A 23,510-nucleotide genomic window follows, 5' to 3' on the forward strand; every position below is an offset into this window, starting at 1 on the left:
GGGCCCATAGCATGCAGAAGTTCCCAGGTCAAGGATCTAACCCAACACCACAGCAGTAACCAGAGCCACTGCAGTAACAGTGCCAGGTCCTTAAACCACTGAACCACCAGGGAACTCCTAGGTAGCCTATCTTTGGTTTTACGCTCTTTTTTTTTTTGGGAGAGTTAAGTTTTATTTGGGGTGAAATTAGGACTTAAACTTGGGAGACAGCATCTCAGGGAGCCCTGTGAAACTGCTCCCAGGAGGTGGTTTTATGCTCTTAACACACACAAGTGTAGAGGAGACAACAGCATGATCACGTTGGTTTGCCTGTCCTGTTCAGTTCAGACCAGACTAAGCCTGTACCTACTGAGCCTTTGGTGATACGGTTGACATTGCATCACAGCCCTATGACAAAAGATGGGAAGTAAGAAAGTGGCCAGGGGAGTATCTTTTATGTTTTAATGATAAAAAGAGAAACTTGCCAGGGCTCTTGGCAACTACACTCCTGGAGAGGTGGTTCAGGGCTGGATCCACCTGGTCCAGGACTGACCTGGGTGTGGCCGGGCGTGGGGGGCGGAGCTTCACGGAGCTTCCGGTTTCCATCTGCGGCCAGGTGTCCCGTCAGTCTACAGTTTTTCCCACTTTGGCAGAAGGAGCACCTTTCTAAACCCTTCGTAATCATGTGGCCCCAACTGTCAGAAGGCCTGAGACAGGTCTGGGTCCTTAGAAGTTACTGTAATAAGAGCAGAGAAATCCTGTGTTGGTTTAATTGTTCTCATCCTGTGTTGTTTGGATCCTGATCAGGGACCAAAGCCATAGGGATAAATTATAAGGAAACTAGCTAAAGATGTGCAACGTTGGGGGAAGCCTTTTATTGTGTATTTCTGAGTCTCGTCAGCAGTTCCTGAGCAGGAACAATGCGTGTGTGTATGTGTGTGTGTGTGTGTGCTTGCGTGTTCTCACTGCACTGTAATAGGCAAAATGAAAGTGTCTAGAAACAAATGTAAACTCCCTGGTTCGAGTTCCTCACTTTTGGGGTTGGTCGTCTTTGGCAAAGCCAGTAGGGACCAGCTTTTGTGTCAGCTCCTACCTTAATGGCTAATAAATAGAAAAGGTCAATTTAGGTCAATATACTAGCTCACAAGGGTGCATTGGGTTTAATCATTGTTCTTCGTTGCTTCCAGGATTTCGACTCTTTCTTCTCTGCAAAAGAAGAGAATATTATTTATTCGTTCCTTGGCTTGGCTCCCCCTCCAGGCTCAAAGGTAAGCTCGAACACCCCCTTGGGTCCCAATACAGGTCTTAGGACGTGAGGATAAAATCCATGCCTGAGACTGTTTAATAAGTGATGGTCTTTAAATTAACATGGTTTTAATACACTTATTCTGATGAAGTCATGCATAGAAATAATGCATGGTTTCTACTAAAACTTGTCTCCGAATTATGCATTTGCTAGTTTTTTCTCTGTTTACACCTTGTCGGATGATACCTAGGTTAAGAAATATCATTGCAGGGGGTGGGGAGGATGGGCTGGGAGTTTGGGATGGAAATGCTATAAAACCGAGTTGTGATGATCGTTGTACAACTACAAATGTAATAAAATTCATTGAATTAAAAAAAGAAAATTGCATTCAGTAAACTTAAGTGCCTTGATTAAATATGTAAAAACATAAATTTTCAAGCTATGTCTGTGAAATTATTTTGTTATGAATTTCTCTTGACAGCTCATGTTAATTTTTTGATAGGCACTCCTATATTAATTATTTCTACTTTGAATGAATTGAATTTGGCGTTTTTTCATCTGATAAGGAGGGAAGAAGTAAGATTTAGACTTAAGAACTAGACAAATTTCATTAGGTGTTCTCCTTCTGGTGTTGTTTCATCTTTGATTATGTGTAATTATATCAATAAATAGGGAATTATGCTAATAAAGTGGGTACTGTGAAATGAATATCTGAGGGAGATCACTTGGCTTTACTCTTCCTTAACCTTCACTGCATCAAGCATCTTAGACATGATTCTCCGCAGATGTAAGATAAGCACATATTTGTCCAATTCAATTCATCTACTGCTCTTTTTTTTTTTTTTTTGGTCTTTTTAGGGCCACACCTGTGGCATATGGAGGTTCCCAGGCTAGGTATTCAATTGGAGCTGCACCTGCCTGCCCATAACACAGCCAGAGCAACTTGGGATCCGAGCCACGTCTATGACCTACACCACAGCTTACCGCAATGTCAGATCCTTAACCCACTGATCGAAGGCAGGGATTGAACTCAAATCCTCATGGATCCACTTGGGTTTGTTACAATGCTTATCTACCATGGGAATTCCCATTTACTTCCTAATTATTTTGTTTGTGCCCAATTTCATTTCAAAAGAGATTTGTTTTTTTATTGGAATGGACTTTATAAAACAAATTTGAATTTGTCTTCTGTTCCTTTGTTCCAGACAGTTATAGGCATCGGCATTTGGATATATCAATGGATGAACAAGGCAGAAATCTCTGCTAGTCCTAAATAGTCCCCTAAGATCACCAATCAGTAAATAAGTTCCATGGAGACAGTGATTCTACCTCCTTCTATTTAAGAGATTTGTGATGACTGAATCCAGTATAATGCCCATTATAAGAGAAATAACTCAAAATCTGACTCTATAGGAGTTCCCTGGTGGCTCAGTGGGTTGAGTATCTGTCATTGTCACTACATTGGCTTGGGTCGTGGCTGTGGCGTGGGTTCCATCCCTGGCCTGGGAACTTCCACATGCCTTGGGCACAGCCAAAAAAAAAAAAAAAAAATTCCTACCTTGTAGAGATGGGTTTGTCTCAGAGGCATGTGGACATGTCCTTCACATGTCTTTATTCTTCAGGTAATGACATCTGAGGTCTCTTAGTGCCTAGGTTAACACCTACACGAGCAGCAGGGGTTCCTTCTCTGAACTGCAACATGTGGATTTCACAGTTGGTTAGTGGTTCTATAGCAAGATAAAACCTTCCCTTTTAATGAAATACTTCTCTGGCTTTGGTCAACTTAAATGCAGCATTTTTAACACAGTTTATTAACAGTTTAAAAGAAGGGCTAAAGGCTGTTACATGCAATTTAATCTTTTTGGTTTGGTATGGGAGTTCCTTAACTGGGTCACATTAGTTGAGCTGCTGTGTTTAAGAGATGATGCCTTAGTGTCTGGAGGAAAGAAGGGAAGGGCGGAGGGAGGAGTGTTTCAGGAAGAGGTGAGAGCAGGTGCAGAGGCCCTGAGGCAGCAAAGAGCTTGGCGATTCCTAAGACCTGCCTTGAGGCTGGAGTTGCTGGAGGGATGAGGGGAAGGGGCACCATGGGAGGTGGGGGCTGCAAGTGGGTGGCCCTTGGGCCATAGCAGTGCTGTGGAGTCTATCCGAGGGGCAGTGAAGACATTCTGAGGGTTTTAAGCAGAGGAGTAAAGCAATCTTACAGCCTTCTCTAAAAGTCTTTTTGGCTATAATGGCGTGAATGGATTACCATAGTAACATGGATTAGATGTCGTGGCAGCTTGGGTGGTGGGTGGGGATAGGACCTTGTAGAACTGGGGACTTTAGTGTCTGTTTGGGAGGAAGAATTGGGAAGAGTTGCTGACGGATTGGATGTGCGGTGGGGGGGATGGAGTGACTGATTACTTCTAGCCGCTGGGTGTAGATATTCATTCTGGTGGAGGACCGTATTTACAGATGTTCAGGGCTATTATTTTTTTAATGTTTTGGCCGCCAGGAGGCACACAGAGTGTTTGGGCCCAGATTAGGTCTGAGCCACAGCCGCAGTGCAGCGTTGGATCCTTAACCCACGGTGCTGGGCTGGAGATCGAACCTGCATCCCGACGCTCCACAAATGCTGCCGATCCCCAGGCAACATTTCCCCGAAGGGGGAACAATTAGGGATGTTCCATTCGAACGAGACATCCAAGTGCAGAAGTCATGTGGTCTCTGTCTCAGCGAGGTCCGGTTGGAGGTGCACGTGTGAGGCCACTGGCCCGGGGGGTGGAGCTGCAGTGAGAGGGTGGCCAGGAAGGAGGCTGGCTTGGGGCTGGACAGAGGATGTGGAAAGGTAGAGGCTGAGATGGAGGAGGCCAGAGGAGAGCAGGAGCTCGTGGTGTTAGAGCAGCCGAGCAAGAGCATCTTTACGGAAGAGGGTGAGGTCAGCGGTGTCCAGTGCTGCTGAGAGATTGAGTCAGATGAGGACAAAAAAGGGCTCTTGGCTTGGACACGTGGAGGTCATTGGTGGCCATGACAAGGGTACTTTCTGAGGAGTGGTGAAGCCAGAGCGAGGCTGGATGGGTCGAAGGAGAACCGGAGGTGAGAAGGAGGGATTATGCATCATCCGTTGTCGTTGGGGAGTTTCCCCATGAAGAGAAATGGCAGGGGTCAGGCAGCATCATTTTAAGAAGGGTCTCCGCCATTCCTGCCGCTGGAAATTTGGGCAGAGTCCCCTCCGTCCCTGCTTGCTGCCACTTCCCTAGCTGTCTCACTCCTCCCCACCTTCTAGACAGTTCTCCTTCCTGAACCTAAGCTCTCCATCTCTCAGTAGACCTGTCCCATATGCCAGCTACGTCTCACTCCCCTCTGTCCAGACCCCAGACCCGTGGAGGGTGGGTGGCAGGGGAGAGTCTAATTTTGACAACTGAGGACTCAGTCGTGGTTTTCTAAACAAAAGGGATTTCTCTATCCCTGGCCCGTAATAATCTGGCAGAGCTTTGGAATGAGTTTTCCTTTAACCTTTCATAGGTCAAAGTTCAGACAGAGCAAGCCTCTCCACCCAGAGTCACAAAAAAACAGAGGCGCAGAGAGGTAGTGGAAAAACGTATTCTCTCCCTGTTCAGAGCACATCCCAGGCATCTTTCTTTATTTCTTCCCTTTATGATATTCTTCATTATTTTTTTCATTCTTTTTCTTGTCACTTTACACTCATTAAAATGTGGCTATCAGAGTTCCCGTTGTGGCTCAGCAGTTAACAAACCTGACTAGTATCTATGAGGTTGCGGGTTCGATCCCTGGCCTCGATTAGTGGGTTAAGGATCCAGTGTTGCCATGACCAGTGGTCTAGGTCACAGACGTGGCTCGGATCCCGTGTTGCTGTGGCTGTGGTGTAAGTTGGCAGCTGTAGCTCTGATTGGACCCCTAGCCTGGGAACCTCCACATGCTGTGGGTGTGGCCCTGAAAAGACAAAAAAAAATTATCATCTTCTTAGTGATAATTTAAAATATTTGTCTAATATTCTATTAAGTTGTATCATGATCAACTTATTTCTTTCTCTCTCTCTCTCTTTTTTTCCCCCTTTTGTTCTATCCAGTTATGTGGTGGGTTTCTTGCCCTTTTTGGAGGTTTAAGGTCTTCTGCTGGTGTTCAGTAGATGTTCTGTGTGAATCTTTGTATGTGTAGATTTTTTTTGATATATTTGTGGGCCAAGGTGAATTCCATGCCTTACTCCTCTGCCATCTCCATCCCACCCCCTCATTTCTTTATTTTTTATCTTTTTTTTTTTTTTTTTCTGTACCTGCTCCATGCGGAACTTCCTGGGCCAGGGCTCGAACCTGAGCTGTAGCAGTAACCAGAGCCATAGCAGTGACAACACTGGGTCCTTGACCCACTGAACCACCAGGGAGGTCCCTAATTTTTACCTTATTATTGTACCGTAAACTTGTAGATGCTGTGGCAGTTTCATAATTGTCATGTAAATAATTTAAGTAATAGTCTGTCTTGTTAATGTGCCATAATTTTCTCTGCTTATATTTTTGAACACTCGTTGCTTACAACTCTTTTTATGATAAATAACTCTTTAGTGATTGTAGCCATGACATTTCTAGTATGCTTATAGTGAGACAAAATTGCATATGTATTTTCTTTCTTCTTTTTTTTTTTTTTTCAGGGCCTCGCCCATAGCATATGGAGGTTCCCAGGCTAGGGGTCAAATTGGAGCTATAGCTGCCAGCCTACGCCAGAGCCATAGCAACACCAGATCAGAGCTGCATCTTCGACCTACACTATAGCTCATGGGAACACTGGATCCTTAAGCCACTGAGCGAGGCCAGGGATCAAACCTGCGTCCTCATGGATGCTAGTCAGATTCGTTTCCGCTAAGCCTCAATGGGAACGCCTGCATAGGTATATTCATGGGCTTGAAATGTACCCGCCAATTGCTCTCTGGTGGGCTTTTAACTTTTATGGTGTGCCAGCGTCACTGAATCAGCGATGAGCATGTTAAATATTGTGGATTTTAGGACCATGGGATTCTTTTGTAAAATTTGGCTTCTGATTTCCTTGTGCCATGAAGAGGGACTGTGGTGTGATGAATTTCTATTTCTATTTTCTTTTTTGGCTTCCCCTCGGCATGTGGAGCTCCTGGGCCAGGGATCAGATCCAGGTCTCTGTTGTGACCCAAGCCACAGCTGTAGCAACGCTGGATCCTTAATCCACTGTGCCGGGCCAGGGATCCAGCCGGCATCCCAGTGCTCCCAAGACACTGCCAATGCTGTTGCGCCACAGTGGGAACTCCTGATGAATTTCTATCTTAAGAGCCTCTTTGTAACCCAGTGTGTATCTTCATTTCTCTATGAAAAGCCTGTGTTTTGAATACTAAAATTTAATCTTTAACCAGTTAATACGGTGGATATAATTTTGTGGAGGTCAAATCATGCTGGAAGGATTATTACAGGAAACGGTAGGTCCTACCGTTGTGTGACATTAACGGTTGGCTGGTTGGCTCACGTGTGGAGTTCCAGGCTGGATGTTGTGTCTCCTGACAATTGGAAAGGTGCAGGCCCTGAGCATAGTAGCTTCCAGGGTTACTGTTGAGAAACCCGGGGCCCATCTGTGTCCTGATCCTTTGTTGGTGCCTGTTTTTGTCTTCTCATTTCTGGGAGCTCTTAGGAGCCTCTCTTCTGCCTTGAAGTTAAATGATGAGGTGGTTGGAAAAAGTCTTCTCCTCCTTGCTTGTGTTGGGCGCTTGCTGGAAAGTCACATCTCTCGGTTCTGAAAAATGTCGGGGGTACTATTTCTTGTCCCATTGCTTTTCATCTTCTTTTCTTGGCTCTTTTTGCAGTTTCTCTTGTTGGACTGCCGGACCTCCTGGACTAAATCATGTAATGTTTTGCCCTTTGTTCTCGGCTTCTTTCACGTAGCGTAATGTCCAGTTGCATCCATGTGGCAGAACGTGTTAGACTTCTTTCCCTTTTATGGCAGAATGATTAGTGTTCCGTTATAGGAATAGACTATTTACACATTTATCAGCCGATAGAATTTGAGTTGTTTCCACTCTGGGACTACTGTGAATTATGCATCTAAGACCCTTTGTATATCTTTAGTTTAATCTTATTTTAGAGATTACTATTTTTTATTATAGGCTGCTCTGCAAAAGAATCACTTGGACAGTCTTTAAAAAAAATTCAACTACTTGCGTTCTGTGTCGGCTCCACAGATCTGAATTACAAGGAAAAAGGGTCAGGGGATCTTTACTTAAAGAAAGTTCTTTGGTTGATTATGATACACTCTTCTGTTTAACCTCTCCTAAATTGGGGACTCATTTAGTAAATATTCATATGCATGCCTCTCCAAAATTAATGTGATGTTGTACTTGCTGTAGTTAAAGAACTCAGACATTACAGAGAGACTGTGAGGTCACTTTGTTTCTCTCCCCCTCCCTGTTTCCCTCCCTTTTTGGGGGCCATTAATATTGTGGATTTTTAAAAACTGTACATGAAACTCTATATTTATCTCCATAAGCAATACACATGTTCTGTATTTTTATTTTTTGAGAAATTTTGGTGTATATTTATTTAAGTATAGTTGAATCACAGCGTTGTGCTAGTGTCTGCTGTCACAGCAAAGTGACCCTGTCACACACACATATATATTCCCTTTCTTATATGCTTGTCCATCTGGGTCTCTCCCAGGAGACCCAGTGTCGTTCCCTGTGGTGGGCAGTAGGATCTCACTGCTTATCCATTCTAAAAGTCACCGTTGGGAATTCCTGCTGTGGCTCAGCCGTAAAAAATCCAACTGGTATCCATGAGGATGCGGGTTCAATCCCTGGCCTCACTCAGTGGGTTGAGGATCTGGTGGTGTTGTGGTGTACGTCGCAGGCGCAGCTTGGATATCGCTTTGCTGTGGCTGGTGTAGGGCAGCAGGTACAGCTCTGATTAGACCTCTAGCCCAGGAACTTCCATGTGTGGCAGGCATGGCCCTAAAAAGCAAAAAGCAAAAAAAAAAAAAAAAAAAAAAAAAGGCAGTAAAAATAATACTTTGTATCTATCAACCCCAAACTCCCTGTCCATCCCACTCCCTCCCCTCCCCTTGGCTTTAGATTCCACATATGAGTGATCTCATATGGTATTTTCTTTCTCTTTCTGACTTTTTCACTTAGTATGAGACCTCATTAGTTGCATCCATTCATTCTTTTTAAAAAATATTCCTTTCCATTTTGATTTATCCCAAGAGACTGGATATAGTACCTTGTTATCTATCTATTCTAAATGTAAGAGTTTGTATTTTTAATGCTTAATTGGTATCATACTCTTTGAATGCTCTGCAACTTGCTTTTTTCAAAAACAACATTATGTTTTGAGACATAGCCACACTAATATATGTAATTCTATCTCATCTTCTGCTGTGTTTCATCTTATCTCATTAAAAAAATGATCTCATCTCAGAGTTTAGTTCCTGCCCTGGCTTAGGTTCTGTCATATTGTGTGAAATGTTCTTTGACGAAGTAGAAGACAGGGACGGCCATGGAATGACAAAGCCCGGCCTGGAGGAACCTGAGAGGACATCCAGCCCAGAGCCTTCTCTTCCCAGAGGAGGAACTCAAAGCCCAAGGAGCTTAGGTGATTTGCACTAATTAGCAGTACAGTCTGATGCTAGAACCTTCTGTGTTGTCAGCATCGCTTGGGTTTATAGGTCTTTGTGCCTGTGCACTCCGGCAAAGTCCTTCAAGTATCCTCTGGGGAGACAGACACTTGATGATTTATGGAAATGATATTATTTGTCACAGTATCGTTTTGTGGTAAACAACATCGTGGAGAAGTGTCAGCAAGGAAATTAATCTTGCTCAAGCTAAAAATAGATACTCTTGACTATTATGGAGAAAATGTATGCTTATCAAATGATATTAAGCATCATAAGCAGCATTACTGCTTGTAGAACAATTTTCTTATTTTAAGCAGGATGTACCAGACCAGGTTTCCCAAGAGAGCTTTGTAAGCAAGCATTGTCTCCATAAAATCAACTGTGGTTCTTCACAAGTATCTGGTCATACCTGATTCAGTGAACATCATTCTTCATAACACACTCAAACAAGGCCTTGGTTGCATAACCAGTTTCCACTTATGCCCTGGTAACAAGGAACACAGATTTTTATTGAACCCAGGCAGATAACTATATTGCATACAAAATAAAAAGATTCAATATGAATTTTTGAATTCTGGAGGGGTCAGCAGAGAGAATATCATTTGCAAATGTTTCATTTCAAAATACAAAAGCAGAATCCACGACAATGTTAAGATTTGTAAAAAGCTTAAGAGGGAAAACAGGGCTTTCTTACATATCCAGAAAATAGGACATTAAAATAACACCAGTATTCCAAACAAAAACCAAACTTATCCCTTACCAATTCATTGTGTCCTATGTAATTCTTGTTCCACTGGATCTGGAATTAGTAGTCTCAGGAATCTATCTGCATCTCAACTTGAGCTTTGGAAATTCTGACTCAGTCCAGTTGTGTCATCTCAAAATTCTTTAACTGATGCCATTAGAAGCCTATACCCTAAAGTTCTTGGTATAGAATCCTTTTCTCTGGAGCTCCGAGCAGTCATTCCACATAGTAGGTTAAGCATTTTAGCCTGTAGTTGATTACAAAAGCTTTTAGGGAAGCTAAGAAAAATACCTGTGGATGACAAAAGACTTAAATTAACTGTGGGTAATTAATTACCAGTAATTTTGAAATGTGAAAGACTTGATGAGAATTATGACAAGAATAATGCACTTGAAAAGAAAATTTGGTTATATAGGCTAACTGGCAGAAATATTAGCTGGCAGAAAGTGAAATTAACAAAACAATTCCATTTATAATTGTAACAAAAATAATAAAATACCTAGGAATGAATTTAACCAAGGAAGTGAAAGACCTATGCACGGACAAGTTTAAGATGTTATTGAAAGAAATTGAAGATGATGCAAATAAGTGGAAGGATATTCCATGTTCATGGATTAGAAGAATTGATATTGTCAAAATGTCTATATTACCTCAAGCAATCTACAGAATCGATGCAATTCCTATTAAAATCTCAAGGACATATTTTCACAGAGACAGAACAAAATGTTCTAAAATGTATATCGAGCCACACAAGACCTTAACTAAGCAAAGCGATTCTGAGCAAAAGGGAAAAAGGGGGTTCTTGTACACTCTCTGCTTTCATGCTATGTAACAAAGCCGTAGTAATCAAAGCAACATGATATTGGAAGAAAAAAGATACTGATCAGTGGAACAGAATTGAGAGCTCAGAAATAAACTCATGCAGATGTGGACAATTAATTTATGGCAGAAGAGCAAAGAACATGCAGTGGAGAGAGGATAGTTTCTTCAATAAGTAATATTGGGAAAACTGGATAACCACATGTAAAAAAACTGAGATTAGATTACCATCTTATACCATACACAAAAATGAACTCACAACGGACTAAAGACTTGAATGTAAGATATGAAAACATAAAACTTCTAGAAGAAAATATAAGCAGTAGGCTCTTTGACATCAATCTTGGCAGTATATTTTTGGATCTGTCTCCTCAGGGGAGGGAAACAAAAGCAAAAATAAACAAATTGGGGAGTTCCCATTGTGGCTCAGTGGAAACAAATCCAGCTAGTATCCATCAGGATGCAGGTTTGATTCCTGGCCTCACACAGTGGGTCAGGGATCTGGTGTTGTTGTGAGCTGCGGTATAGGTTGCAGATGTGGTTTGGCTCCCGCATTGCTGTGGCTGTGGTGTAGGCCGGCAGCTGTGGCTCTGATTTGACCCCTAGCCTGGGAACTTCCATATGCTGCACATGTGGCCCTAAAATGCAAAAAAATAAAAATTAAAAAATTAAAAACATAAACAAACTGGATTACATCAAACTAAAAAGCTTTTGGACAATAAAGGAACTGAATGAAACAAAAAGCCTACTTTTTCTCCCATCTACTGAATGGGAGAACATATTTGCAAAAGATGAACTGACAAGGGATTACTATCCAAAATATACAAAGAGCTCATGTAACTTGACATCAAAAAGACAAACAACCCAATGAAATATGGGCAGAGAACCCGAATGGACATTTTTTTCCAAAGAAGATGTAAAGATGGCCAACGGGCACATGAAAAGATACTCAGCATCACTAACTATCAAGGGAATGCAAATCCAAACCACAATGAGATATCACTGCACACCTGTCAGAATGGCTTCTCTCAAAAAGACAACAAGTGATAAGTGTTGGTGAGGTTATGGAGAAAAGGGAACACTTATACACTGTTGGTGAGAATGTCCATTGGTGCCGTTGCTGTCGAAGACATTGTGCAGAATCCCTAAAACATTAGGAGTAGAACCACCATATGATCCAGCTATGCCCCTTCTGGGTCTTTATCCAGAGAAAAAGCCTACTGGTTTGAAAAGATACATGCACCCCAATGTTCACTGTGGCGTTATTTATAACAGCCAAGATATGGAAACAACCAACCTAAGTGCCCTTCAGTGGATGCATGGATAAAGATGTCACACACCCAGAAATGATATTCAACTATAAAAATGATGAAATCTTGCCATTTGTGACCACACGGATGGACTTCAGAGGTGTTACGAGAAGTGAAATAAGTCAGATGGAAAAAGACAAGCACTTAGGATTTCACTCAATAGGTGGAATATAGAAAACTCATACACAAACAAAATAAGTGAACAAACCAAAACCTAACCAAAACAAACATATGGATACAGAGCACAGAGTAGCGGTTAGCAGACGGGGAGGGGGGGGTCATATGGGTAAAGGGGGGCAATGTCCAGTGAAGGATGGAAGCCACATTTTGGTGGTGAGTGCACTGTGGGTTATACGGAGGCAGAAGTGTAATGTTGTGTATGGGAAACAAGGTTATAAATCAGTGTTACCTCAAAAGTGTAAAATAAATCAGTAGCAGATGAAAAAATCTGGTTGTTTCTGCAGCATGCAAGGTGAAAGAATAAAGTCAATCCAGGAGTTCTCGTCATGGCGAAGAGGAAATGAACCCAACTAAGAACCATGAGGTTGCGGGTTCGATCCCTGGCCTTGCTCAGTGGGTTGAGGATCTGGCGTTGCCGTGAGCTGTGGTGTTAAGTCGCAGATACAGCTTGGATCTGGTGTTGCTATGGCTCTGGCGTAGGCCGGTGCTGCAGCTCTGATTAGACCCCTAGCCTGGGAACCTCCATATGCCTCAAGTGCGGTCCTAAAAAGACAAAAAAAAAAAAAAAAAAAAAAAAAGTCCATCCAAATAAGTTGTAGGCAAAATATAAATGCAATCACAGGCCTATTTTGAAAGGTGACTGCAATCATTCTATCTTATTTATAAAAATGGATGAATACAGGAAAAACCTTGATATAACAAAAGTAACCGGAGAACTGTACTATGAATATATCAAGAACGTGGACCATGCAACATTCCATGAATGATAAGCGTAGTCTTACAATATGCTGGGAATATATCAGAAATCCCAAGTGACAAGATCAGTAGGTCTGGAGTTGCTCTGAAACACCTATATGTTAAAAAAAATCATATGAGGAGATGATAGGACTCTTTAATTGAAAACCGCTGTCCTAGAACATGCGAGATTGAAGTTAAAGAAGTAAAGAGAGAACCAAGTTAACCTTTAAAGCAAAGAACTAAAGTTATGACTGACAACCCAGACCATCGTAATCAAGGATCAGGCAAGGAAGCGGGAGAGTCAGTGTCTTTCATGTATTATGTTAGCGGAGGGTGGTTCGGGCACCAGGGAAAATGCCCAGTTGTCTCTACAGGGAATTCCATGTTCCCGTCACCGCTAGAGATAAGTAGAGTCGTCACGCGGTCACAGCATCACATCTGCAGAACGCTGCTGGCTGTGACCGTCCAGGGTCAGAACCCCAACATCCCAGCGGGAACTGTCCTCACGGCGGCCACCTCAGGAGGTTCCAACCTTCCCACAGCGACGCCGGCTTTGCTCAGAAGAGGGTTCAGTTCCCTCTGTTGGGGTCTTGGTTGCCTCCGCTAGTGAAAGAGGGAGTCTCTCTTAGGACACGTCCAAGTCTGGTGAAGAAGGCACGGATGGTATGTCTGGGTAATGTAATTTGGGCCCCAAATGATGCGTGATTAAAAGTTTGGATATGGCCGCATCTGCTGCATATAAAGGTTCCCAGGCCAGGGGGCCAGTCGGACCTGGCGACCTGCACCACAGCTCACAGCAACGCCAGATCCTTAACCCGCTGAGCGAGGCCAGAGATCGAACCTGCAGCCTCATGGTTCCTGGTCGGATTTGTTTCCACTGGGCCATGATGGGAATTCCCCATACAAACAAATGTAACCAGCAAACTGAATTTTTAAAAATTTAAAAGTTAATTTTTCCAGCTTTATTGAGGTCTAATTGAATATAGCACTGGAGTTTAAACCATACAGCATAATGATTTGACTTACATATATCATGACATGAATCACAGTAAGTTTAGTAAATATCTATCATCTCAGATAAGAAATTAATGACTTGGAAAACAACTTTTCCTTGTGTGAGAATTCTTAGGATTTACCCTCTTAATAACTTTCATGTATAATGTACAGTGTTGTTAATTTTATTTATCATGTTGAACAGTACGTCTGTCGTACCTATTTATCTTGTAAGTGGAAATTTGTATCTTTGTCTGCTGTCATCCCCTTCCCCTCTCCCCACCCCTGCCTCTGGTAACTGCAGATTTTTTTCCTGTGAGTTCATTTGTTTGTGTTCAGAGCATACTGACCAACAACACACTGTTAGTCTCTGGCATACACCTTCGTGATTCAGTGTTTCTGTGCAGTTGAAATGATCACTGTGCTGTTTAGTTACTGTCTGTTTTCATTCAGAGCTACTACATGATTATCGACTGTATTCCCCATATTGTACATTTTGTAACAGTGATTCATTTATTTTGTAACTGATAGTTTTCACCTCTTATCTCCTTTACCTGTTTTTCTCCTCCCTCCTTCCTTCTTCCTTCTGGCGATCTCCCGTTTGTTCTCTGCATCTATGCCTCTGTTTCTGTTTGGTTATGTTTGTCCTTTGTTTTTTAGATTCCACGTATAAGTGGTATCACATGGTATCTGTCTTTCTCTGTTTGACTTATTTCACTCAGCATAATACCCTCTAGGTCCATCCATGTTGTTGCACATGGCAAGATTCCATTCTTTTTTATGGCTGAGTCATATTCCATTACACACACACACACACACACACACACCATTACATAGATATAATATACACACCACACCTGTGTCCATTCATCTATTGGTTGGCACATTGTCTGCTTCCATGTCTCGGCTATTGTAAAGAATGTGGCAGTGAACGTTGGGGTGCATGTCTTTTTTCAGATTAGTGTTTTCATTTTCTTCAGATAAATACCATTGAGTGCAAATGATGGATGGAGTGGTGGTTCTATCTTTAATTTTTTGAGGAATCTTCATACTGTTTTCCATAGTAGCCACTCCAGTTTACATTTTCATCAACAGTGCAGGAGATTCCCTTTTTTCTACACCCTCTCTAACACTTATTATTATTATTATTTTTGGTCTTTTTCCAGGGCCGCCCCTGCAGCATATGGAGGTTCCCAGGCTAGGGGTCGAATCTGAGCTGTAGCCGCTGGCCTGTGCCAGAGCCACAGCAATGCTGGATCCAAGCCACGTCTGCAACCTACACCACAGCTTACGGCAACACCGGATCCTTAACCCACTGAGCGAGGCCAGGGATTGAACCCGCAACCTCATGGTTCCTAGTCGGATTCGTTAACCACTGCGCCACCAAGGGAACTCTACCAACACTTGTTATTTGTCGTCTTTTTAATAATAGCCATTCTGACAGGTGTGAGGTGATATCTCGTGATGTTGGCTGGCATTTCCCTGATGATAAGTGATGCTGAGCATCTTTTCACGTGCCTCTTGGCCGTCTTTGTATCTTCTTTGGAAAAATGTCTCCTCAGGTGTTCTGCCCATTAAAAAAATTTTTTTAAGTTGAATTCTATGAGTTCTTTGTATGTTTCAGTTATCAATCTCTCATCAAATGTATTGTTTGCAATATCTTCTCCCATTCGGTAGGCAGCCCTTTTCATTTATTTGTAGTTTCCTTCACTGTGGAAAAGCTTTTTAGTTTGATGGAGCTTAGTTTGTTTATTCTTGCTTTTGTTTCCCTTGTCTGAGGAGACATCCAAAAAATATTGCAAATATTGGTGTCAAAAGAGCCTCCTGCTTATGTTTTCTTCTAGAAGTTGTAGGGCTTCAGGTTTTACACTTCAATCTTTAATCAATTTAGATTTGTTTTTTATATATGGGGTGAGAAAGTAGTCCAGTTTGATTTTTTGGCGTGTAGCTGCCCAGTTTTCCTGATACCATCAATTGAAGATTCTGTCTTGTCCTCATCGTATAAACAGCTTCTGAACCTGCTATGTTCTTGGTCATAAAAAAATACCTTCATAGGGAGTTCCCTTCATGGTGCAGCAGAGACGAATCGAACTGGAATCCACGAGGATGCGGGTTTGATCCCTGGTCTCACTCAGTGTGTTGGGGATCCAGTGTTGCCGTGAGCTGTGTTGCAGTTTGTACACTCGGCTCAGATCCTGCCATGGCTGTGGCTGTGGCTGTGTCGGCAGCTGTAGTTCCGATTCGAGCCCTCACCTGGAAACCTCCATATGCTGTGGGTACAACCCTAAAAAGCAAAGAAAAAAAAAAAAAAAAAGAGGGATACCTTCATAGGAGTTCCTGTCGTGGTTCGGCAGAAACAAATCTGACTCGGTTTTGATCCCTGGCCTCGCTCAGTGGGTTAAGGATCCAGCATTGCCATGAGCTGTGGTGTAGGTCACAGATGCACCTTGGATCTGGCGTTGCTATGGCTGTGGTGTAGGCCGGTGGCTACAGTTCCAATTCAACCCCCAGCCCGGGAACCTCCATGTGCCACAGGTGCAGCCATAAAAAGACAAAAGAGAATATAGCTTCTTGAATTTCAAAAAGGGAAGATTTTACAGCTACATTTTTATCCCACGTCTAGAATTAGAACCTGAAAGGGGACTATTATAAAAACTTAAGAAATAAATATATACCATTTCATATAACTCCATATTCAAGTGAAAATAAAACTAATATTATAAATCATCAAATAATCAGCAAAAGAAATTATTTTATAGCCAAACCCCAATATATAGCCAAATTTCTATACAGAGGAAAATTGTTAACTTTAAATATTCTTAAAATTAAAAAAGAAAGGTTAAAACTTTGTAAAATAAATATTCAATTTAAATATTTCATGTATATATAACATATATGAAATATAAAAATTAGGGAGTTCCTGTTGTGGCTCAGTGGGTTATAAACCCGACTAGTATCCATGAGGTTGCGGGTTCAACCCCCAGCCTTGCTCAGTGGGTTAAAGATCTGGTGTTGCTGTGAGCCATGGTGTAGGTTGCAGATGTGGTTTGGAACTTGCATTGCTGTGACTGTGATGTAGGCTGGCAGCCGGCCCTAAAAAGCAAAAAAAAAAAAAAAAAAAAATCCTAGCTCTGTCCTGACTTGCAATGTAATATTTTCTGCCTTTATCCTCTTGTCTCTGAGATGTGAGTGGCAGGGACGGCCCTCCTGACCTACGCCCTACGTTACCTCCTCCCCTCCTGTGGTGAAGGTTAAATGACGGTGAAGACAAACACAATTTGGATAGTTAAATGGTGCTGCAATGCCTGCCTTTATCCTTAGGAAAATGCTGAAACATTCTCAATTTATATGATGCAGGTGACAAAATCGCCCGAGGAAGCTTCATCCCTTCCCAATGGTGACGTGGCTGGAGAGGCGCAGAGCACCACTGAGGTAAGAGCTGGTGTCTTGAACCATCTTCCCAGAAATCTGTTTAATGTCTGGGTTCTAATCTTTCCATCTCTTTGTCTGTCTGTTGACCTCATCTATCGTCTGTCCATCCATCTATCCATCTATCCATCCATCTATCTATCTATCTATCTATCTATCTATCTATCTATCTATCTATCCATCCCATTAATCAATTATCTATCTACTCTGTCATCTATCTATCCTGTCAATCAGTTATCTGTCTACTCTGTCATCTGTCCATCCATCCATCCATCCATCCATCCATCCATCCATCCATCCATCTACTTTATCTATCAGTTGTCTGTCTGTCTGTCTATCTATCTATCTATCTATCTGTCTATCTATTATCTATCTGCCATATCTAACTATCTACCCATCCATCCATCCATCCATTCATCCATCTACCTTATCTATCAATTATCTGTCTGTCATCGATCTACTTTATCAATCTCTCAATTGTCTATTTATCTATTATCTATCAATTATCTGTCTGTCATCGATCTACTTTATCCATCTATCAATTATCTATTTATCTATCAATTATCTATCTCCTCTCTATCTGCCTATGTCTCTATATCTCTACCTATCATCCGTCTTTTTTAATCTCTAAAATCATAAAGCCTCTCTCCCCATGGAATCCTTTGGAATTCTCTTTACAATCCTCAAATGGGTGAACTAACTCCTTATTCGGGCCTTTATGCCCGTGGGTTGGTTGGCTGACTTGCACTGACACAGCAGATCAGCACGCCCAGGGCTCAGATATTACACTCTGCGGGTCTGCGTTTGCTCGTTTATATACGGTATCTAAATGAGGAAAGCACAGGAGGTGAGGTCTCTGTTTCCCTGGAAGCTCATCCGAGGTGAGTGACATTGCGGGTTTCCTGCCTGACCAGGGAGCAGAGAAGCCTGGAGACGGTGGAGAACAGGAGGCTCAGAAGGAGGAGAGTGAAGAGGCGGGCGACCTCGGCGGATCCCAAGAGAAGCATGTGAGTGTTTGCTTTTTTCTGCCCTCGTTTCACTGGACTCGGTTCTGTTTAACAAGCGTTTATGAAGCTCCTGTCGGGTGCCAGGAATCTTTCTGGGCGCAGGACAGGGAGCTGGGCTTTTAGCCTGGAGGTGGCAGGGAACTTCACGTACTGTGTTAACTGTTGCACTGAGGTGGGTGGAGGACTCAGGAGGCGGGAGGAAGGACCCTGAACCTACAGATGCTGTTAGCGATGTGTCCTGGTGTTGTCAGGGTTAGGTTGGGTTCATGGTCTTTCTCAAACAAGGGACATTATGCCTGGTCATGAGCAGTGACGGACCCCCAGCATCCGTGCACTAGTGGGATTGGTGGGAAGGTGCCGAGGATAAGAGGGGCCGGGAGAGGGAAGCAGACACCTCTCCAAATCCAATCAGGGCAATTGCAGGTCATGGCTGATGCGAGCCCTGTGATCTGATTCTTTTTTGTTGTTGTTGTTGCACCCGCTTTGGCTTATGGAGGTTCCCAGGCTAGGGTTTGAATCGGAGCTGTAGCTGCCAGCCTACACCACAGTCACAGCAACATGGGATTGGAGCCCTGTCTGTAACCTACACCTCATCTCAAGGCAACACCAGATCCTTAATCCACTGAGCGGGGCCGGGAATTGAACCCACATCCTCGTGGATACGAGTTGGGTTCTTAACCTCCTGAGCTGCAGCGGGAACTCCCTGTGATCCAATTCTAAATGGTTCCAGAGCAGAGGCCGCAGGGTAAAGGGCTGAGGGGAGACTGGTTCTAGCAGTAAAGGCAATAGGCATCAGATGGGCTGCTTACTCAAGGGATTCTGAAAATGTGGCTGGAAGCTGGGCAGGGGGAGACTCTGGCTCAGAGGGAGCCGGAACAAGTGGGGTTGAGGGCATCGAGCCGAGCCTCTCCTTGGGAGAACTGCAGTGTGGGCCATTTGTAGTGAAAATTGTCCACCAAACCCGGATGGTTTGCATCTGTACCTCTCTGTTGATTCCAGGAGAAGTGCAGACAGCTTTTGGGGTACATGGGACCCTTGTTTCCAGCAGATGGAATGTGGCTGGGCAAGGGGCCTAGACCCACAACCATGCCATGGAAAGTGGGGGAGAGCAGGGGCATCAGCTTGTCTTTATTGTGACTAATTTAAATTTGGGAGGAGGAACCAAGACAGCAAATTCCCTCAACTTGGAACTCTGCTCTTTCAAAAGGTCCATCCTTTAAAGACTCATGGGCATTTCTGTTTTGAAGAAAGGTGACATCTTTTTTCTTTTGTGTGTGTTTTTAGGGCTTGCAGTTACAGCATATGGAGATTCCCAGGCTAAGGGTTGGATCAGAGCTGTAGCTGCCGGTCTACAGCACAGCCACAGCAACCCTGGATCCGAGCCGCACCTGCAACCTACACCACAGCTCACGGCAAAGCCAGAGCCTCAACCCACTGAGTGAGGCCAGGGATCGAACCCTTGTCCTCATGGATATTGGTCGGATTTGTTACCACTGGGCCACGACAGGAACTCCCAGAAAGGTGACAATTTTCATCTCGACCTAGAGGTTAGGTGGGGTCTCGTGGCAGCCTGTATAATTCAGAAATAATAAATTTCAAATGAGATAGGGTGACAGTTTAATTATCTTGCAGTTTATAAGAACCTATCTACAAAATGGAAACAGACTCACAGACACAGAGAATAGACTTGTGGTTGCCAAGGGGGTGGGGGAGGGAGCGGGATGGACGGGGGAGTTTGGGGTTAGTAGGTACAAACTATCACATTGAGAATGGATAAGCTGGGAGGTCCTGCTGTGCAACCTAGGAACTAATCCAGTCTCCCAGGATAGACCACGATGGACGATAGTATCAGGAAAAGAATGTGTGTATATGTATGATGGGGTCACTTTGCTGAACAGTAGAAATTGACACAACAGACAGAGCCTCCTTGCCTGCCCGCTTGCATCTCTCACAGCATCCTATCTTAATAAATCTATTTCTCGCCTATCCAAAAAAAAAAAAATCGACACAACATTATAAATTAACTGTACTTTAATAAAAATACAAAATCGGGAGTTCCCGGTGTGGCTCAGAGGTAACTGACCCAACTAGTATCCATGAGGATGCAGGTTCCATCCCCGGCCTTGTTCAGTGGGTCGCCGATGTTGCCGTGAGCTGTGGTGTAGGTCGCAGATGTGGCTCGGATCCTGTGTTGCTGTGGCTGTGGTGGAGGCTGGCAGCTACCACTTTGATTTGACCCCTAGCCAGGAAACTTCCATATGCCGTGGTGTGGCTCTCAAAAGTAAAAACAAACAAACCAAAATCTTTAAAAACATTTTATAATTTGGACTTGGCATGAATTGCTTAATGCATTTGGACAGCATTATTGGTTTATAATTCAGTTTGGTTGTTTTCAGACAGAGAGACCAAGGGAAAAACATTGCAGTGTTTCTCCCACGAGACCAAGAGGAGGGTTGCAATTGTAGAGCCAGACCTGCCCCATTTCACAGCAAGCGCAGAGGTGGCCTCCGCTTCTTAGCTGCGGGGCTGGTTATTAGTGAAGGGATAAGCCATCCACCCCGGGGATTCTCTGTTCATCTTTTTAAAAATTGTGAGCCCTTCTGCAAAGTAAATTCTAATCGCGCGACTCCTCAAAGGAGTAAAAAACCCCATCATTTTGTTGTTTTTGCCTGGGCTGTCATGACGAAATGACGAACTAGGAGACATTTTTATTTTGGACAAAGATGGTATTAACATTAACAATCAATTCCTTCATAATATTTATTCTGCGTAAAGATGGATTTTGACTTTTGACACGCAGGTGCCCCTGGAACACCCACCTCCTGCTCCCATCCCCCTTCAGTCTGGCTGCTTCCACTTCCTTGGCTCCAAGCCCTAAGCTCCAAGCTCTTTTTTCCAGGGATCATCTAGTTTCATCACCTCTCCCAGCCCAGGGTTTTGAAAAGCAAGGCCTGTAACTTCTTCCCTAGGGGCAGGGAACCAGGACAAGTATGTGGCTCTCTCTTTGAAGTGTCGGAGGGTCAGCCAGCCTGTTCTCTCCCTCTGACTTGGGAAGCGGGGTAAGAAAATGAGAGTTCTGTCCACGTGTACAGCCACGCTAGCCATGCCCAGGGCTGCAAATGTGTTTTAACCTTTCGTTCTGAAATAATTGCAGACCCACCAGGACATAGTACGAGTCCTGTGGCCCCTCCCCCTGGCTTCCCCCAGTGGTGACATCCCAGATGGTTATAGTAGGAGATGGGAATCAGGAACATGCCATTGGGGCATCTCTGTTAAGTAGACTTACACACCTTGTTCAGGGTTGGCCATTTTTTAAGAAAAATTTTATTGAAGATGAGTTGATTTGCAAGATTGTGATAATTTCTGCTGTACAACAAAGTGATTCAGTTATACATGTATATACACCCCTTCCTTCTCAGATTCTTTCCCCATATAGATGATCACAGAGTACTGGGTGGAGTTCCCTGTGCTGTACAGCCAGTCCCCGTGGACCGTCCACTCAGCATACAATAGTGTGCATATGCCAGTCCTAAACCCCCAGTCCGTCCCTCCCCCAAACCTGTCCCCTTTGATAACCACAAGTTTGTTTCCAACATCTGTGACTCTGTTTCTGTTCTTTTTTTTTTTTGTCTCTTTGCCATTTCTTAGGCCACTCTCGCGGCATATGGAGGTTCCCAGGCTAGGGGTCGAATCGGAGCTGTAGCCCCCGGCCTACGCCAGAGCCACAGCAACGCGGGATCCGAGCTGCGTCTGCAACCTACACCACAGCTCACGGCAACGCCGAATCATCAACCCACTGAGCAAGGCCAGGGATCGAACCTGCAACCCCATGGTTCCTAGTCGGATTCGTTAACCACTGCGCCACGACGGGAACTCCTGTTTCTGTTCTGCAGATAGGTTCATTTGTATCCTTTCTTTAGACTCCACATATGAGTGATATTATATGATGTTTGTCTTTACTGTCTAACTTCATTCAGCATGATGATTTCTAGGTCCATCCATGTTGCCGCAAATGGCATTATTTCGTTCTTTTTTATGGCTGAGTAATATTCCCTTGTATATACATACCAAATCTTCTCTAACCATTCCTCAGTTGATGGACATTTAGGTTGCTTCCATGTCTTGGCTATTGTAAATAGTGCTGCAGTGAACATACGGGTGCATGTACCTTTTCGAATTATGTTTTTCTCTGGATATATGCCCAAGAGTGGGATTCCTCGCTCGTACGGTAGTTCTATTTTTTGTTTTTTGAGGAACTGCCATACTGTTTTTTCTAGTGGTTATATTTTTTTCAAGCCTTTTATTTGTGTGTTAAAAACCATTCTTAGCCGTGTTGAGAACCATTTTCAAGTGTGCAGTGGGAACGGCTCCCTCCAGTGGTAGTGGTATTAAACCGAGCGATAAACCCACTAAGTGTGTCTGAGTCGTGTTCATCTGATCTCAGCTATTGCACACGGTCTCTCAGTAAACACTTGTAGATTCTCAGAGGATGCCATTTCAATGGGGCAAATATTCAAGAATATCACGTTACTTTAAAAAAATCAGAAGTAAGGACAGAAACCATCATGCCCACTAATGACGTGGACTCCCCGTGACCACCAAGCCAAACCTCGCGGTCTTCAGTACAAGGCACTGAGATGTCAATTACCTACCTGTTGACAGGTTGGGGCAGCATTTGGGAGGCAAGATGGTGAACACTGAAAAGTCCGTTCATTCCTGCCTAAGAAGATCATACCTGTAGCTTCAGACCCCCCTAGAGAGGGGACTTCATGTCCCCTTCTCTTATGCCCCCCCCTGGGGGGGGTTGGTAGTGAGGGGAACTTGTAAATGGTACCAGAGGTGTAAAGCAGGAAGGCAGAAGGTCACGTCAGCTTCTAGGCACCCTCTGAGAAAGGGACTGCAGACTGGGGACAGCACGAGAGCTTCAAGAAACGGGAGTTCCCGCTATGGCTCAGCAGGTTAAGAGCCCGACTACCATCCATGAGGATGCGGGTTCCATTCCTGGCCTTGCTCAGTGGATTAAGGATCTGGTGTTGATGGGAGCTGTGGTGTAGGCTGGCAGCTGCAGCTCTGATTCAACCCCTAGTCTGGGAACTTCCATGTGCTGCAAGCAAAACAAAACAACTTCATGAAACCTGGAGACATAAAAGATGCGGATGGTTCATCTTGGTGTTGGGTTTTCATCCAGGTCAAAGTATTGTAAGTTTCTTTGCCAGCTCGGTGGTCCCCCCCACAAGACCCTGGATGGTCTGACTGTGTGATGATGGTGTATAAATCGCCCCACTCTGCTTCCTCCAAAATCGGGAGGGTAGCTGCTCAATCAAGAGGCCAACGTTGGTTTAGGTCCTTGACAAGCCTGTGAGTCTAAAGCTGCCTCCCGGTACTGCCGCGGACATGAGAACCCAGCCCTTGCCCCCGATCTCCAGCCCCGCCGAGGCCAGCTG

The 23,510-nt window shown here is 43.8% G+C and overlaps 1 protein-coding gene across 1 annotated transcript in view; it reads left to right on the forward strand.

The window, feature by feature from the left end:
- Nucleotides 1-23,510, forward strand: part of SH3BGR (SH3 domain binding glutamate rich protein) — a 62,064-nt gene that overhangs the window by 23,391 nt on the left and 15,163 nt on the right. The window contains 3 exon segments of the mRNA NM_001244236.1: nucleotides 1,167-1,247; nucleotides 16,988-17,062; nucleotides 17,974-18,066. Of these exon segments, the coding sequence (NP_001231165.1) occupies nucleotides 1,167-1,247; nucleotides 16,988-17,062; nucleotides 17,974-18,066 (249 nt within the window).

The sequence above is a fragment of the Sus scrofa genome, chromosome 13 (genome assembly GCF_000003025.6).
Source record: "Sus scrofa isolate TJ Tabasco breed Duroc chromosome 13, Sscrofa11.1, whole genome shotgun sequence".
Classification (NCBI taxonomy): Eukaryota; Metazoa; Chordata; class Mammalia; order Artiodactyla; family Suidae; genus Sus; species Sus scrofa.